Source organism: Lingula anatina, chromosome 2 (assembly GCF_051362555.1).
Source record: "Lingula anatina isolate TDL-2025a chromosome 2, LinAna3.0, whole genome shotgun sequence".
Taxonomy (NCBI): domain Eukaryota; kingdom Metazoa; phylum Brachiopoda; class Lingulata; order Lingulida; family Lingulidae; genus Lingula; species Lingula anatina.
Window position 1 is genome coordinate 1,200,939 of NC_141768.1, and position 17,666 is coordinate 1,218,604.

The 17,666-nt window shown below is 38.1% G+C and overlaps 1 protein-coding gene across 8 annotated transcripts in view; it reads right to left on the bottom strand.

Annotated features, from left to right (window-relative positions):
* Window positions 1–451: 451 nt before the first annotated feature.
* Window positions 452–17,666, bottom strand: part of LOC106180677 (uncharacterized) — a 57,172-nt gene continuing 39,957 nt past the window's right edge. For 6 of the 8 annotated variants that reach the window (XM_087005919.1, XM_087005922.1, XM_087005920.1 and 3 more), the window contains 9 exons: window positions 11,430–11,857; window positions 10,933–11,113; window positions 9,257–10,104; window positions 6,284–6,371; window positions 4,384–5,990; window positions 3,047–3,235; window positions 2,495–2,580; window positions 2,110–2,258; window positions 452–1,840 (listed from right to left, as the gene is read on the bottom strand). In XM_087005919.1, coding sequence (XP_086862045.1) covers window positions 1,617–1,840; window positions 2,110–2,258; window positions 2,495–2,580; window positions 3,047–3,235; window positions 4,384–5,990; window positions 6,284–6,371; window positions 9,257–10,104; window positions 10,933–11,113; window positions 11,430–11,857 — 3,800 coding nt within the window. In that variant the 3' untranslated portion in view covers window positions 452–1,616. The remainder of the gene's footprint in view (window positions 1,841–2,109; window positions 2,259–2,494; window positions 2,581–3,046; window positions 3,236–4,383; window positions 5,991–6,283; window positions 6,372–9,256; window positions 10,105–10,932; window positions 11,114–11,429; window positions 11,858–17,666) is intronic. The other 2 variants (XM_087005917.1, XM_087005923.1) reach the window with 2 other exon arrangements.

Sequence of the window (17,666 nt, forward strand, 5' to 3'; positions counted from 1 at the left end):
AAGTTTATAGCGACTTCTAGTGCAGCGGGTGATTTCACAAAATAATAAATAACAGGGTAAGCACATTGTTGCTACATGAAAATAGAATAGCAACAGTAATATTAAAACATATTCTAATCATTTAACTTTCTGAGATCTAATCACAGAACTGACATCATTGCCATTCTTCATATTTCATACTTTACTCGCCACAAGACAGTAACAGCTTTGATGCTGGACAACTGGCGGCTTGCATCCATCACTGTCCTAGTTCTGCCTACTGCCATCTTGGATAAAACTTTCTCCGGCTTCAGCGTTTTAGACACGAGTAGATCATCACTTATGTCTAACACGTGGAAATCGTACAAGTTGATAGGATTCTCTTCTATTGGCTTCTCAATCTACATTAAGAACACATTACGCGTTGACCCACGCTCAGTCTTGGTACGGTCTTAATACACAAAAGAACAAATTTAATTTCTCACTTTTATTATTACTTTAACATATTCACCGCTGCGCCACACGATCTCTGTTAAAATACAGAAAGGCATGGCTTCACTCGCCTCAAACTGGCTGAAAACAGTGCTGCTACTGCATAGCAAAAGAGGAAGAAATCACAGTTTGTAATACAAATACAACATGGGACCTCAGTTCATTTCATTAAAGATTATATGCACTGCCTACTATTAAAATCTTAAGCCACCAAAAAGCTGCTGATAAGCTGTATTATTTAGCCCCACCCAACAGTTCTGATATGGGGGTATAAAGAGCACGTGTATTAGGGATCATATTACCTGAAAGAAACACACGTATTGTCTCTCAAAGAAAACACTTTAATAACAGATGTTGATTTTGACTAAAAAATATTTGCTCACTTGCCTCTGATGAGATTACAAAGGCAATTTTGATCATCTGCAGTGTCACTTTAACATGTGAAAGCTAAATAAATAAGAGAAATACAATTTCTTTTCTAGAGATTATAAAGTAGCGTTGTGCTGTCAAGTCAATCCAATTTTTGTCTAAATCAATTTATTTGTAGCTGTTCATTAATCAATTGTTTGAAATAAATTGGGTATTTCATAATAAATTATAGGTAAGTTTATATAAAAACTACTCGTTGCGTGGGTTGTTCTCCTTTCTAGATGTTAACCTTCCATTATTTGTTCAAAAAAAGATTTGATAAAATAATGCAACAGTTGCTCTTATCCCAGATTTCACAACTGTCACAATGGGCACAATCCTGGCATTCACAGCTGTCACAACCAGAACATTTTGTCTCCCACAGACAACACACATCTTCTGTTCCCTAAAGCCTTAGCATCACGATTCCTCTTCATAACCTTCACATTGAAAAAATCAGGGTACTTCTGGAGTTTTTTGAAGACAATGGTTGTTTTTGGTCAGCTTTTTCTTTGCAAATATTTGAAGACTATAAAGTCATCACCACTTCACACATCCAATTATTTCCATGTATGAGCCTTTGAACATGGCATCTCCTGCCTGTCATCCATTTCACTTAGTTTGAACTTCAGTTAGACGTGTCATTGTAACAAATAATCCTTTTTGTTCCACACTTCAGACCAGAAACATCACAGTTGCTTATACTCGAACCGTATCCTAGTTTTCAATCAAAGCTGCTACCAGTAATCCTTGCCCCTCAGGTCTCCTTTGCTCCTGTTTGCGCCGTAAGATTTCCGTGTCTTTGGCAATGTGTGAGATGTAGGGCTGTCTATGGGTTTGAATCCTTTCAACTCTGAGCGTATTCTTTCGATTTCTTGTAAATATTGTTTCTGTTCAGTCTCTGTCAGTAGAGTGGTGGTGGGGCTACCCTCAGTGCCAGGAAATAAAACTTTGTCCATTACTGGAAGAAATCAAAATAAATTACTTTGATTATTTTTCTATCAGATTGTTCAAAGTTCCAAGGTCTTGTATTTAGTAACATTTTAATAACCTCAAACTATGCATTCATTTTTTATTTGGATCCATTTTCAAAAACTGTTACAGATTTTTATTCACATATTTTATGTTGAAAACTTCCTTTCAAATTTAATGGACCTCAACTGAACAGTAAAAACATCTATTTCCAAGAGACTACAACCTAATAACAGAGATTATGTTGGTAAAGTTTACCCTGTAAATGATGTTCCACTTTTCGTAAACTTCGTAGAATACCAGCAAGCTCTTGATTGGCTGTTTTCCAGGCCGGGATGTCGCTTTCTGATGGCTGGTTAAGTAGGTCGTCAACTGGAGACGGCGTGCCACGAATTTGATGCCTCTCTCTTTAAAGTATGCAACACAAGTCCTTACATTATTAATTCTTAACAACATCATGTACAATAAATAAAGCAAGCAATCATGCAAAATACATATCTAGTGAGATTCATTGTTCAAAGGCTTCAAAAGTTGTTCACTTTTGCCATTTTTTACTGACAATTGGTACATAAAAGTTGTATTACTCCTTGTAGAATGTGTAATATCATTTAAAGATATGCAAAAATTTTATTTTATTCTTTACCTTAGCTTAGTCATACTTTTCTCTGTAGATATCTTCAGCTTCTGTGCCAGTTGATGTATGGAAGATACTATCAGGCTATCGTAGGACTGAAAATTAAAGAAAGTGAAAACCATTTTATCCTGCCTCTGAGTTTATTCTAGCAGTTGCTGCTGACAGCTGTTACAATTTAGAGTAATTTATAGTAAAAGTCACAGATGTAAGCCCTGTGTGACATTAGAGGGAAGGTTGAATACATGTATGAAAGTAAGAAAAACATCTTCCTCATGCAAAGACCCAAGGGGTGGAACATGTAGCAAAATTAACACATAATATAAAGCTAGTGGATGGGAAGACACTTTAAGGAGGCATTAACAATTGCAACGAAAGGCAGTTGGTGCTTTAAAGTAAAGTAACATTTCTTTATGAAAGCTAAAATATGCACATCAACCATCAAACCCTCAATTTCTTCTTCCTTTCATGTTTTTTCTCTGAAGTTTCTTATAGCAAAAAAGTTAAACCAAAATGCTAGATACATGACTTGGCGAGCAGTAACCTGATCATCACCATACCAACCTCATTTCTGTCCCACTCCCTCCTGCGTATGACACCATCCTCTATCCTGCGAGAGTAAGTGTTTCGCGCCCTATTTTGCGCAGGTGTGAGAGGCGGGGGTGATCTGAGGGGGGAGGGGGATTTGGTAACTTTTGGCACAGAAAAGGCTGAACGACTCGTGCCCGTGCTAAATATACTGGCAGCCCCGTCCTACAATATCACAAAGAATAGGAAACATATACAACACTGGTCTACTACAAGAAAAGCTATGAACAGGGGTATACTTTACAGTAATATACTATTGGGAATACATATATTACTGTAAAAACTTGAAAATATAGTCTTGAAAATTTTTTTTCAGAAGACTATTCTTTGCTGACTATTCTTTGCTGACATAATTTTTTTCACTTACAAAATTTTGTCAAACTTGAAAATGGGCTTCTGGATAGTTTAGAAAAGTTCTTCAACTAATATGGCCATGTCAGATTTGGGCATTTTCAAATATTAATTACTTTTTAAGTGTGAAATTTTCAAGTTTTTACCATAACAATAACAGAAATAACCATCAGTTTTCCAAAAATATTAAATGTGACTGTAAGCTTTGCCAAACAAAAATTTACAAAATCAAGTTGATGAAGTGGTCATAATGTTCCTTTGCCTAAAAGTATATTGAAATAAGTCTTATTATATATAATGTGGGATATTTAAATATAAATGTAACCAATTGTTGTCCATTTTCTTAAAAATCCATCTATATGATTTGTTCATTTTTGTGGGCTATAACCATTTTACTTGTTTCATGCTTATTATGACAAAAATGATACATTGTACCACAACATATTACGCTTAAATTCATAAGAAATACAACACAAAGCAGCATGCACATTAATAAAGAAAAAAAAAAATACAAAAACACTTGCTTGTTTTCAATCCATTAAAGATTTACTCAAATGAATTAAGTTTGAAATGAATAATTGTGTTTTATCATGTATGTGTGCACGTGCGTGCATGTGGATGTATGCAAGTACGAGAACTGCCATCTCATCTCATCTCTGAAATTGCTCTTAGCAGAGTACCACACTTGAGAAACATTAAATGAGATGTTGCTGTTAGAATAAATCATCCAGTGAAGGTATACTAACTGGCCGTCCTCACAAGCATGCAGGCATTGTAATAAATAACATGGACACTACTGATAAGCCAACAGAATGAATGGGGTCACAGAATCCTCAAATAGGCCTAGAGAATAATAAGGTGAGTGTAATGTGTATTCTTTTCTGTCAAATATAATACAAATGACATGATATTTACTCTTCAAATCTTCAACGTCAACGTAACCTGCACATTATGAGTATTACCTCAGCAGTGTCCTTGACACTAGTAAACGCGCTCTGGTGATCCTCGTCTTCTGAAAGCCCTCGCGCAAGGTTGCCAAGACTACGGGCAATTTCCGTACTGAATTTTGTGATTTCTGCAGATTCTGTCGTGCTTCTTCCAAAATCATCATCATCATCTTCTTGTTCGATGTTACTTGCAAAATTAGCGTACTCATCCTCCGAATCTTCCACAATTCTTTCTTCAAGATCTTTTGAGGAATTAAAGGAAGATGAGCGAATGAGTTTCTGAGACTTTTTATCCTCTTTTGCTTTGATCTTTGCTTCAGCAACTGCTTTTCTAGGATCATAAGATTTCCTGCGATTCCATGCGTTGCGCTCGGCAGATTTGGGAGAATTAGACCTACTATTTGGTTGTGATAAACTTCCACTTCCACCAGGCTTTGCTTTAGTCACTTTGGCTGCTACCTGCTTGGTCGCCTCAGCTTGTTTTTGTCTCGAGGTTACAGTAGATTCACGTAAACTATGCCTACCACCGTCCCTGCGTGAAAATGGTTGCGATGATGTAGGTGTCTGTTTGGCGTTATTTTCTCTACTTTTCTTTACAATTGCAGCCCCTAAGCTAACCTCACTTCTCCCAGTGGCAGAGCGCGGTCTAGCCTGATTGGTCTTGGCACTACCTGTCTTTGCTGACGTTGCCCTAGATGAGGCAGCAGAGACTTCAGACCTAGATGTGTCTGATTCAGTTTCTGTCCGTGCTCGTCTGAGCTGAAAGGCTCTGTTAGGCCTGGTAGCAGTGATGGCTCCTTTCCCTTTGGAAGTCTTCCGTGACAACATGGGACTTTCCTCACTAATGTCAGTACTGGCATCATCAGATCTTGCAGATCTGGACTCAGATTCACTTAATAAATCAGAAACCACAGAAGCAGCCGGTGGCTCCCCCTTTGGAGGGTTATAAGGTCCTTTCCTCCACAAAGACTGCGTAGGTTTCTGGGAAGGGGGAGGAGAGGAAGTTTTGACTGGGAATGACTGACGTGAACCACGATATGGACTTGCACCACTGACTGTCTTGCTGCCAGGAGTGTGATGCTCTGTGGCAGATTTTGAGGCGGGTTGTCTATTAGCACCATTGGAACCGTTGACCATCACATGGGTACTAGAGTCAGAGTCAGACCCTTCATCGGCGGACTGTTTCTGCTGACCTTTCCTTACTCTGGCTTGCATGGCGGCCATGACATGAGCAGTGTCCCGTAACAGCACCTCTGTGTCAATACTCATTGTACTTTTACTGTCTTCATAGTCGGGCTGTTGTCGTCTGCCCTTCCTTTCCACGGGAGTTCTCTCGGGGGTAACTCTCCTGCCCTCACTGGCAAATATTTCACTAACTTCGCTACGGCTTGTTTTCATCCCACCACTGCCACCATTTGCAGTGACCCTCTTCAGTGTTGATGGCTCAGACCTGCTGATGTCCTTGCCATCCCTGGGGGTAGGGCCTGAGATCCTGGGGCTGGGCTCACCACTGCTGCCCCTGGGGGTGGGTGGAGTGGGCAGCTTACGCCCTGTGCCTATCCGCTTACGAGAGCTTACAGCAGGGGGCTGCTTAGCTGTTAGGGAATCTGCATCAAATGTATCTGAAACCAAAATTTGAATCTTTTTAAGCATTTAAAGCAAGTAAGGGAGAAAGACAAATTGTCCAACAAAATTTAATACAAAATTTCAGAAATAACTACACTATGACAGAAGTTTTTCATGGTCACTACATAGGATAATGATATAGAATTATACTTGACTTAGAGAACAAATAAATTGATTTAGCATGTAAGTGAAGAATAATTATATTTAAACTGTAACATAGTTTCTTTATCAAAACAAACTGATATTACACATATTCATCAGAGAACCCCTGATAAAGTATTCTCCATACCGTCATCTTCTGTCTCCTTGCTGCTGTCCACAGAGTTCCCCTTCCTGGCTGACCATTCCTGCACCCACCTGGGCTTACCAGAAAACAGCTGAAATCACAATGAGAGGGAGAATTGACTATGAAATATGGGTGATGAAAATCAGTTTACTGCTGTTGATAACTTTGTTGAACTTGACCATTTATTATAATACAAGAGAAAATAAGAATGAAGAGCAAAAGAAAATGCAATTCCAAACCTTAAATTGTTACATATTCTATTCAAGTCTTTCATTTGGTAACTGTGGTTAACTGCTAGTGTAGTGAGGAGGGGGGGGGGGGGGGGGGGGGGGTCACTGATCATGAAGGTTACTGAAGGCTAACCCTAACTTGACTTCTTCATACAAATTTAAATATACCACAGGGTAAGTTCAATGACACATACATTAATGCACCACACATGACCCTGTGTTGTGGATCAACCACCTGTACAAAGATAAACACAGTCTTCATACCACCATAACTTGAGCAGTGCCTGGCTTCATATATTGATTCTGTTATTCTGCTGTAGAAACTATAGCTGCCTAATTCTTTCACACCCATATATAAATATGACCAGTCAACTTATTATTTCGCATCTAATTACTTGATGCATTTCACTAATCTAATGGAAACTGTCATTTGACTTAAATCAACTCTAGGTAACAGTTTAAATTCATTAATAAACTGCGTAAAATGAAAGCCATAATTAGAGGAATTATGGAAATTAATAGAAAATGGGAACCTGATGTTGGCAATTGATTTAGATGACAATATGACTGCTAATAGACCATAAATAAAGAGATAAATAACCACCAAAAGCATGAAATTATGACAGCCTTTCTCTTACTTATTGATCATATATCCCAATGCAAGCTGCTAGAAAGAATGCCAGGGAATATAGTGGTACATCACAATTTACACTCAGACACTGCATTATGTTTTAGCCAAATCACTTATATGGACAAAGAAAAATACACAAATACCACATTAAAATTTTTATCTTAAAAGTGAATTATTTTTCCAGTGGTTGAAAATCACATGCTGGTATAATTATATCTTATCTAGTCCTTTACCTCTGATAAAACTTTCAAAAAGTTTCTGATATAGTTAACTAAAAACTCTGATGCCTACTGTATTTTAAGATATTTTTTAAGTACATAATCCCAAAAAATCTACCACTTAAAAACGTCGTAAAAGGTTCATCAAACCTAAGCAGCAGATAAAAATGCCAATCTAAAAATCTATACTGGGACAAAGATAATTTATTCAAATTAGGTTCAAGGGGACATTTAAGATGTGATCATTTTCAATAATGTTTCACAAAAACAATGGATATGAAAACAAGCACTTAATCAATAACTGTGTTCTCCACTTGAACTAACAAACAAGGTTAACCACATGGAACTGTACCATCAACTTGGTTCAAAACTCCTTTCTTTTGTATATAAATACTTTTTAGGTGATCCTGATCAATTAGTTTTACATGTCCTCATTGACTCATTACAAATTCATAATACATGCTGACTGATTCATCACTATTGATGGGCAACATATATGAAAACTAACTTGAAAATTGTTAACAACGAATGGGAAGTTATGTTATGGGTTTAAGCCAGGAAAATTACAAAGATAACAAAAAGATGTCTAGGTTCCTTAAAAAAATCAATTAAAACTTTGAAGCATAGCAAATCTCTCCCAAATCTCTACCAGTAGTATGCTTTATCTCCAACACATAATTCCATTTAATGAAAACCAGTGGATCAAATGAAAACTGATTCTTTATCATAGTCACAATTCAAAAACAGTTCAGTCAACTCTTGTTTAGTAAACCATCTTTTCAAAACATTACCTCAAGTCAACTGCAGAAACTTACCTTCTTCAAAAAGTTTGGAGCATCAAAATTCATGATGCCTCCCCACATGAATGCCCCTCCCTAAGCCAGCACAAAACTGCCAAATAAACCTATCTTAATACTTTCTTGTCCGTATATATATCATACTATAATCAATAGGCTACGTTCTGCCACTCCACTGCATCTAATACAAGTCAATGCCTTTCTTTGGCCCAAAACAGAGTACATCAATAACGGAACAAACAGACTTCACTTTCTCAGACACATGTTGCTAGTGGTTCTTTTCCCTCACAGCAATGTTGTATGGATTATGTACAGGGTACGTGTGCTAATCTAAGTAATCTTCTCAAACTTTCAGATGTTGCAGTCATTTTGGGGTCAAAGGGAACCAACCAACCGCCTGCAGCGAGTTCTTATTTGAAGAAATGTGGCAATGTTTAACCATATTGACAAACTGTTCTTTTGTAACCTTTTGTTTATTAAGAGATCTGATAAACCTTGCATTACTGAAACAAGATGGAACTCTCCATTCCTTGCTTGCAATCTGTGGCATTTGGAGCCCCAAGGCATTGCTATGGTGTTAAGTAGACATTTATTTGTAACATATTTAATACACTGTGATAAAGTTTAGAACCACATGAGGACCTTACAAAGGATTGTTAAGGTAAAAGAAAAATTCCTTCAATACAGGTTTTTCTCTCTGAGCATCTGTACCTTTACTGAGAAGTTGTAAGCTAACAATGGTTTTGTGAGCCATGCCCTGGTTATTTGATGACACTTGAAATGCTGATATCTGGACCCAATTCAGATAAATACATCATTCTAGTTGGGTCAGTAAAACTCTGCTTGGGATTCTTGCATAGTGCAATCAGTGGAAAAGGCTTAATTGTCTGGCATGCCTCCTCAAGCAGCTAAGGGGTAATTAACTTTAAACAAGTAGTAGGCCTATCATGCATTTAAGTCATCTGCACTTAGCGTGAGCCCCCCCCCCCCACCCCCACCCACCCACCCACCCAGAGTTGAATTGACCCAACCAGTACGATGTGTCTATCTGATTGCTCCCTTTGATTTGTCTAGCCAGCAGTTTATGGCTGACACCTTACCTTGTCAGTCTGTGCTGTGCTGCCTATCTCCGCCTCCATACTATTGGCCACCCCCAAATTAGCTCTCTCCCGTTCCAATTCTTCAATCTCCTTTTCCAGTGTGTCCAGATCCTCCACTTGACCTTCACCTTCCTGTCTTTCAAGGTCAAGGCCTTGACATTCATCTTTCTCATTGACCCCATTTTCTATCACAGGTCGTTGTATTAGTATCACAGAACTGTCTCCCACGTTAAAAACTTTATCAATATTTTCTCTCGAGATAGCCTCTTCCTCTTTGCTCTTTTCGTCTCCCTCTATTGTATATGTCCCTGCCTCACTCACACTATCTGAATCATTTTTATTGTCATCACCAACAGGAGAATTGGTTTCCATGTCTTGGAGCTGTAAATCATTCTGGTCAAATGACTGTGACTTCTTCATTTGTGAGCTGCTGTCCTTGGGGCTCCTCCTGGGTCTGGGTAAAGTGGCCGACCTAGCCTTCCCTTCCTGTGTGTCGTAGGACTGGGCCTCTTTGTACAGAGCATATTCCGTGGGCTCCTCGGCCCCAGGGTCTCTCCCACCAGGGTCTCTCCCCCTAGGGTCTCTGGCCCCTGGCCTGGAGGTGCTTTCAAACATTTTCTCAATGAGGAAGGATGAGGATGATGACGACTGACTGGCTGATAGTGCCGCAGAATCTTTGGTCTTGTCTCTGTTACCACTGCCCTGCTTAGGGCTTCCTTGCACCCCTGGGGACTGTTGCTGGGACTGAGCCGTGGCTTTCTTTGTACTCCCACCTGTGGCCCGACTGGATGGCTTTCTCTCCCCTGGGGTGCGAGTTTGGCCTGGTGGTTGCTGAGGGGGCTTCTTACCTGAGAAGTAAAGTTACTCTTTTATAATTATGATATCAACAAAATTATTCACATTTAGGTCTTATTATCATTTACTAGAAGATTATCTTGGATCCAAGGTAAAGTGAAGGCATTTATTTATGGCTGAACTTATTCAATTCATCCCAATTAATTATCCAGTCATTAATTCTTGAGAAAAGATGTTTAACACAGTTTGTCTTTATGTACAATATTGGCAAATTCATCAATTAGAAGCACATTTTGTCTGAATTGACACTGCTGTCTCAAACAATGTACATTTATAGTTTGTTTATTGATTGATTGCTCTTTTACAATGAACTTTGTTTGCCAATAACTGCAGCCGTGCACTTAGTCTACCTAAGTTCAATAGAAAGGAGTCAAGAAGTATTGATGTACATGGTTAACCTGTAAAGGGCAAGCATGCGACAATTTTATGGCATCCCATGTGAGAAATGAAGGACCATTCCACGCAGTAGTAATTGCAGCTTTATGATTTCAACTATTCTCTAACACCTATGTACTTATTTAAAACAAAAACTTTTAAACAGTTTTATTGTTGCATGATCCTGTCATAGTGTTTTACATAATTTAGTAAGGTAATGACTCAATCTTTTCAATGGGGGAAAATTGGCAATTTTACAGATAGTGTGCTTTTGAAGTTATTGAGTGGTTGCAACAAAATTGAAAAATAGATGACCTTATAGTTCTATTCTATGCTGTACAAAAATTAAATTTTAATGGTTTTAAAATTATGTATCTGAAAGTTTAATAATTTCTGCCCATCAAAAAGATCGAGTCATTACCATATATCATCAAATCTTGGCCTACCTCTAGTCACAGCAGTATCACTTTTTATGCTTATCTCTTGCTCGTGGTCACTAGGTTGAGAATGGCCCTCTGATGTGTAACCAGTACTTTGTCGTATAGATTTCGAGTGCTTGCCCTTTTCCATAGGGCTTCCCCAGAGGTCGTCCAGTTTCTTCTGCCGCGTGGGAGAGATCACTTCCTGCTGAAATATGGAATTCAGACTATTATTTGAAAACTAAAGAAAAAAATCATCTTGAATAACCATAATCAACACCTTAGAAACAGCTTGCAAGGGCCTTGTGTTACTGATGACCAAGCCTGATTGTCTTCTTTTTTATTCTTTATCTTAGAGAACAAAAGGTTGGCTTAGTCTGGCTCTTAAGGTTCTATCTGTCATTTTTATGTAACAAGTTGGACTCCCTCCCCCAACTCACAAAAAGAGAGAAAAAATATTATTATTGGTTTCAGTCCTGCAGTCCTATAGGTTTTTAAATATATGTGCATTAATAAAAACTTACTTCTTTCAGGGTTTGCTCTTTTTCTCTCAGCTCTTTCTCCCTCTCTTCCTTCTTCTCACGTTTCTCACGCAGACTCCTCCGTACTTTGTGGGGTAGGAACTTACTAAGGCTTTCTGACATGCTTATCTTAGGTGACTTGGTCTCCTCACTGTCTGAAAACTCCACACTGAATGCCACGGCAGACGATGACGACCTATCCAACTTCTCTTTGTCTGTCACTATCTCTTCTGCGGAAACTTTTTCAGTTGATGCCATTTTGTCTCTCTCAGGTGGCAAAGATTTTTCAGTTGGTGAGTCTCTTATAGGTATATCCATATAAACATGCTTGTATTTCTCTGGAGTCTGATACTTTACACCGTTGCTGGCCTTGTTGTTGTTTTGTTCCAGCGGAAGAGAGGCGGGCCTGTCATGATGGCTATTGTTGTCACCTGAAAGACGCAGAAGAAAATGTACACTTTTAAACATTGTATCAAAATGAAACAGCTTTTCAGAGAGGAAAAGACTGCAAAAAAAAAAAATTTTTAACAAGATGGAAATGAATCACAATGTAGATCTTTTCAAAACTCCACCATCTCAGCAGTCATGGCCTGTGTCTTTCTCCTGATATGATGGATCACCTGTGAACAAATGGAAAACTGTACCAAAAGTGGAATTCTCAGTTATTTATAGGATGATCATTTGTTTTACAAAGCTCTCCAATTTTGGGGTGACAGCTTGAAGTTATTGGCTCAAGTTTACAATTAAAACACATGAGGCTTCTTAGTTACCATCTGGGCATCTAAAGAGGAAAGAGTGGAATAAACTATGCTGCCTAATTATTACACTGGTACTGGTTGTATTCTGAGTCCATAGATATTGGACCTTGTACCTATGCTTTTTTTCTTTCTTTTTTTCAATGGTGCTATTTGTATCAAGACTATAAAATAATGATACACAGGAACTGTGTTTGAGTCACATGATTAAAGTATGCACAATAAAGCTTTTGTCTCCATACACTGGTATGTCTGTTAAAATACCAAACTTTGTCTTTCTCTCACACTACCCTACCCTTATTGCCACAGACATATAACATACTGTAGTTTAAATTAAAACATAGTAGATAAATAAATTGCCTTTCGAGGACTATATACTCTCATTTCAAGCTAAAAAATATACTCATATTATTATTATTATTATTATTATTCAAAACATAACAATAAACATCTTAAGTAAAACATGAAGTGGAATATCAAGCAGTCATGGATCTAAAATGGATTTCCCTATATTGAACAAAATTACCCATAATAATGATAAATACATACAGGCTGCTAAGTTTTTACTTTTAGCAGACTTTGAAACCCTATCTCAAAACTAATCAAAGCTGGCATTATAAAATACTAACAACAAGAAATATGACCTGTTAACAAGACTAACAAGATTTACGTTAAAAAACTCCATTAAATAAATGTATACAGTCAGAGAAAACAATGTTTGCTGCATTTCAGTAAACTGTCTATGCAAACCTGGAGGATATCTATGTCCTCGGCTGTGTAAATCAACCACTAACTAGTGCAGCAATGAATTACAACGCTGGTCAAAATATGTCCCCAGACCACTCACTACATCATCATCATAGTCAACAAGCCGTAAAGATTGACAGAAATTTGGTCCAGTTCAGCATGGTATTAACATAAAAACTAACACCAGGAAGTGAGTACCCACTACATCATTCTTGATAAGTTGATTTTGGCAGTCAGCTCAGAGAGGGGGGGGGGAGGGGTAACTTAGGGATAACATAAGTTCCTTAATGTGAGTTTAGCAGTCATTACAGAGAGGGCAGCAGAATAACTGAAGGCTAACATAGGCTCCAAAATGTCCAAGTATCTACTTCCTCCAATGAGCCTGCCAACACTTTAAGTTAAAATGGTGCTGAACTTAGCCTTAGTCCGCATGGTGCCCATACATGAGCATGTGCCCTATCTATATGTTAAATGGTGCCCTTTCTGTAGATTACACGTCCTTATGTGCTTCACATACCATTTCCCTGGGCTGTGCTTGTATCATTTGATATATACCTCTATACGTGGCTAATAATCTTATCAGATAGCTTAGTGCAAATGACAATGAGTTCTAAAGTCCTGTACTTAAAAATGGTGAAGGTAGATTTTGACAAGAGTGACTTTTTTATTACATTAGCTTGGTCACATATCTGTAGGATATTTGACATATCAATGCAATTTTATTCACTTTTAACCACATTTTACCATCTAAAAATATCTAAATCATTTGAAGATTCATAATATTAAGTTACACACAAAATATACCTTACTCAAACCTTGCTCATATAAGAAATGTATGTAACTAACTCATATTGTTTGAATTTAAAGAAAATTTTGCATGTTTACGATACTTACTACTTAAACACAAAATCCAAGGACCACTAATATATGTCCAGTATACTTCACAGTGAAGAGCCCTAACCAGACTAATGGGAAAAATAAAATGTCCAAATTGAAGACATAGCTTGCAATATACGCAGGTGTGCCTGCCTTCATCACTAGCAACATGTATAGTTTACAAGCTGTTTACATTTGACATGTTGGTGACAAGCCACTTTCTATGTAGATATGATTTATATGATCATGAAGGTCCAAGTTTTAAATGAGCCCCTCCCCCCCCCCCCCCACCCCTGGCCATGCCGCTACCCATCATCTTTTACATATTATCCATAATACAGCGACAACTTTTTATGTCTCGTTACCAAACATTTTTTCATTTGGGAAAATACACATCTCAAATGCTATTCAGCATTAATAAAGGCATGCAGTTTACATATCTCACAATTTTCAATCCACTTTTGAATCATACTTTTGCATCACAAAAATTATTAAAAATTTAGATATATCAGGCCTAACCAACTACCAGACTCGGCACCTAAGGATCCTGAATTAACCGGTATTTCGGACCACACTACCCATTTTCAAGGTGTGCGTCAGATCGCATTTCGGAGTATCAGTCAGAACACCGACAGGATGAGCCTATGCTCGGCTGTCACCTTGATTGGATAGTAAACGATTGTCGTATTTAATCGCTATATGATTTTAAAACCGGGTGCATAAATTTGAAAGCCACCTATATGAACCTTAGACTGCCACATTAATCCAATACAATGCAAAAAAGCCCTATCAAAAGTGGTTAAAACATTCAAACCGAATGTTGTAAAGTCCCCATATACCCCCAAAGAGACAATGAAATAGAGTACTCTAAAGTAAGAGTACAGTTTAAGGTTGTTCAGCCGAGCGTGGATGAGCCCGCAGTCGTCCTACAAAATTTGTTCTGGAGTATGATACTCCGAAATGCGATCTGACACACACCTTGAAAACAGGTAGTGTGGTCCGATATACCGGTTATTTCAGGATCCTTAGGTGCCGAGTCTGGTAGTTGGTTAGGCCTGTATATACAATATCATTATAATGATTTCTTCTCTTCTAAAGCTCTCCTCAGATCTACAGTTTAAAATCATTGATAAACTCGTGTTACATGATCTCTGGCACCAGGTTGCCCATTGTGTGGAGCCTAATCACACGGAAGAAACAACACCTTACATACTGCCCCACTGTGTGCAGACCCCATGGTTCAACACACTCCACATACTACCACACCACCCCTTAAACTAACAAAAATTACTACATATTAAGCCGCAGCTCTGATGTGTTCATTATATCAATACTACAAGTGTCTTGCCTGATATGTCAACCATGTCACATATAAATATTATGCTAAGCTTATAAAAAAAAACTTTTGCTAACAAGTAGTAATTGGGTAAGTGATATTCCCCATCATACCACAGAGAATTTAATCTATATTATATTCTACACAGATAAATATGTTCTTTATACCCCCCCAGGCACTGTGCAATATTCTTTATCATAACAATGACAGTGACTAATACTCACAGTATCAAATAATATTTCTGTTCACTCAATGCTTCATCAATTCCTCTTGATAATATTACTTTTAGATCATGCATTTAATTTCTGTTTCGCATATTAAACATACACACAAACACACATTATACATCACAGCATGATAGACCAATAACATTTTATTTCATAATCCCTGCACATGTAAAATCACCCCCCCCCCCCCCCATTTAAAAACTTTAATTTATGTCTTCTTCACAGGACAAAATGATGACATACCTGACACTTTGTCTTATTTTCTATCATCTACTTGTGATACAGATCTACTTTTAAATCACCTGTCTGTCAGATAGTAGAGATATACCACTCCTCTGCCATACATGCTGATATCTAGACCAGATATTGCCTTTGATGAACTCTCACCATGTCACCATGTATAGGGGAAACATGTACCTCTACTCCTCCTCTCCCTAATCATCATAAGCCCCCCCTCCGACATCATCATCATAATTCTCCCCACTCCCCCTCATCATAAGTCCCCCCACTCCCCCTCATCATCATAAGCCCCTCCCACTCCCCCTCCTTATCATAACCCCCCCACCCCACCCCCATTCTCGCTCATCATCCGGAGGAGTGTGCTAAATTTTACTGTGTCAACTAACACCTAAATTAGTCTAACTGATGGCATTATACAAGGCTAGTTAGTAGCTGTTATGTCATATGGTTTCTTGACAGTTATAATATGTACCTGTTTTAGATAAATTATTGTTCTGAACATGTCCTTAGATACTCTGATTTATGCCCTAACATCAGTGAGAACAAAACCACTGTCATGCTTCCCATGTTTTAGTAAAGGGTGACCCCCTCCTTAAAGATGCATGTTATTATGTCCAAGATGTCAAAGACCTTGTAACTTCATTCATATTATCATCTCCAAGATGTCACAGACTTCATCACTTTGTGCATTTTAAAATGCCCTTATTTCCCTCTAATATATGGGAATGGAGGCAGAACCTTGGTGACAATCATCTGAGATAACATAACAAATGGCTGACAGCACTGGGTGACATCATACAAGACTAGGAAGTGTGCGAGAATCCACATGAGAAGGGGTTAACATTTTGGCGATAAGGGTGAAGCTGTATGTGCCAGCAATGTCATCTGAGAGAGCAATACAGGTGACATGCTAAATTGTGGTGAATTTGTGATATTCTGCAATAGACTAATTCTGCAATACTTAGGAGACAACATCCTGGAAAATATCTCTAGAAAATCTCCAATGAATTTTTTTATTTTTTGCTGCACCACACTTGCTGGTCTGCCGTAACTTTCTTCCAAATCTTGAAAAATCTCCCTCGATTTTATGCTAAGTTGCCAGACTTTGGGTTATTAAGATGATCTCCATTGAATCATTAAGGGCCCTGACAATTTTTACAAACCTGACAACTTAACATGGTCAGTTAAGACCTACCCACAGACAACCTGACTCCAAAAGTAATGTCTGAATGAGTTACAGGAAAAAGTGAAAAAGTAAAGCCATGCGGGAGGGAGAAATACCCCAATGCTATGAAGAATCAGACACCTACCCCCTGAATCCATAAATCCTGAATGGCACAGCCAGCCAGCAATGAGTAACAATAGAGGTTTGCTCTGGTCTATGTATGTATGCTATATCAGCCCCTGTGAACTGTGATATCACACCAGCAAACCATTGGGTGATAACAGTAGAGGGCTGTAAACAGTATAATACACAGTGCTCAATGCTTTAGTACTGTACTAGTATATAACTCACTATTGGCACCATGTCCTGCTCTCCATCATGTATATTGATTCCATCATATACTATACACTGACTTCTGTATCTTACAGTTACTGCACACTCAGAATCAATACATTACTCATGCAATTGTCTGCCTCCATGTTATCATACTGCATACTGCTTTCTTGAAACTTGAACGTTAGAATTCTCAACAGGAAAACGGCAACGACAAAGGAAGTTCTGTACTCGGCAGGAAATTTCAGTTTTGATGCCCATGCAGTAGTTTTGGAGAGACCCAGCATACACTAAACACAATACTGTTGGTGGAACATTATGCCACCCTTTATGAGACCTAAGTGACCATTTGAAAGGCCGTTATAAAATAAACACCTGTCTTTTATCCCAATCTGTTATACTGCTAGATTAAGTGTGCAAGTAAAATGGTTTATCTGAAGCTCAAATAGTGGAGTCACATACAAAAGTTTTGTTTCATTTTATAGTATATCTGATAGACATCTGCATAATTTGACCCCATGGGTTGCTCTGTGAAGGTAAATTTAGATTTAATAGTTGGTG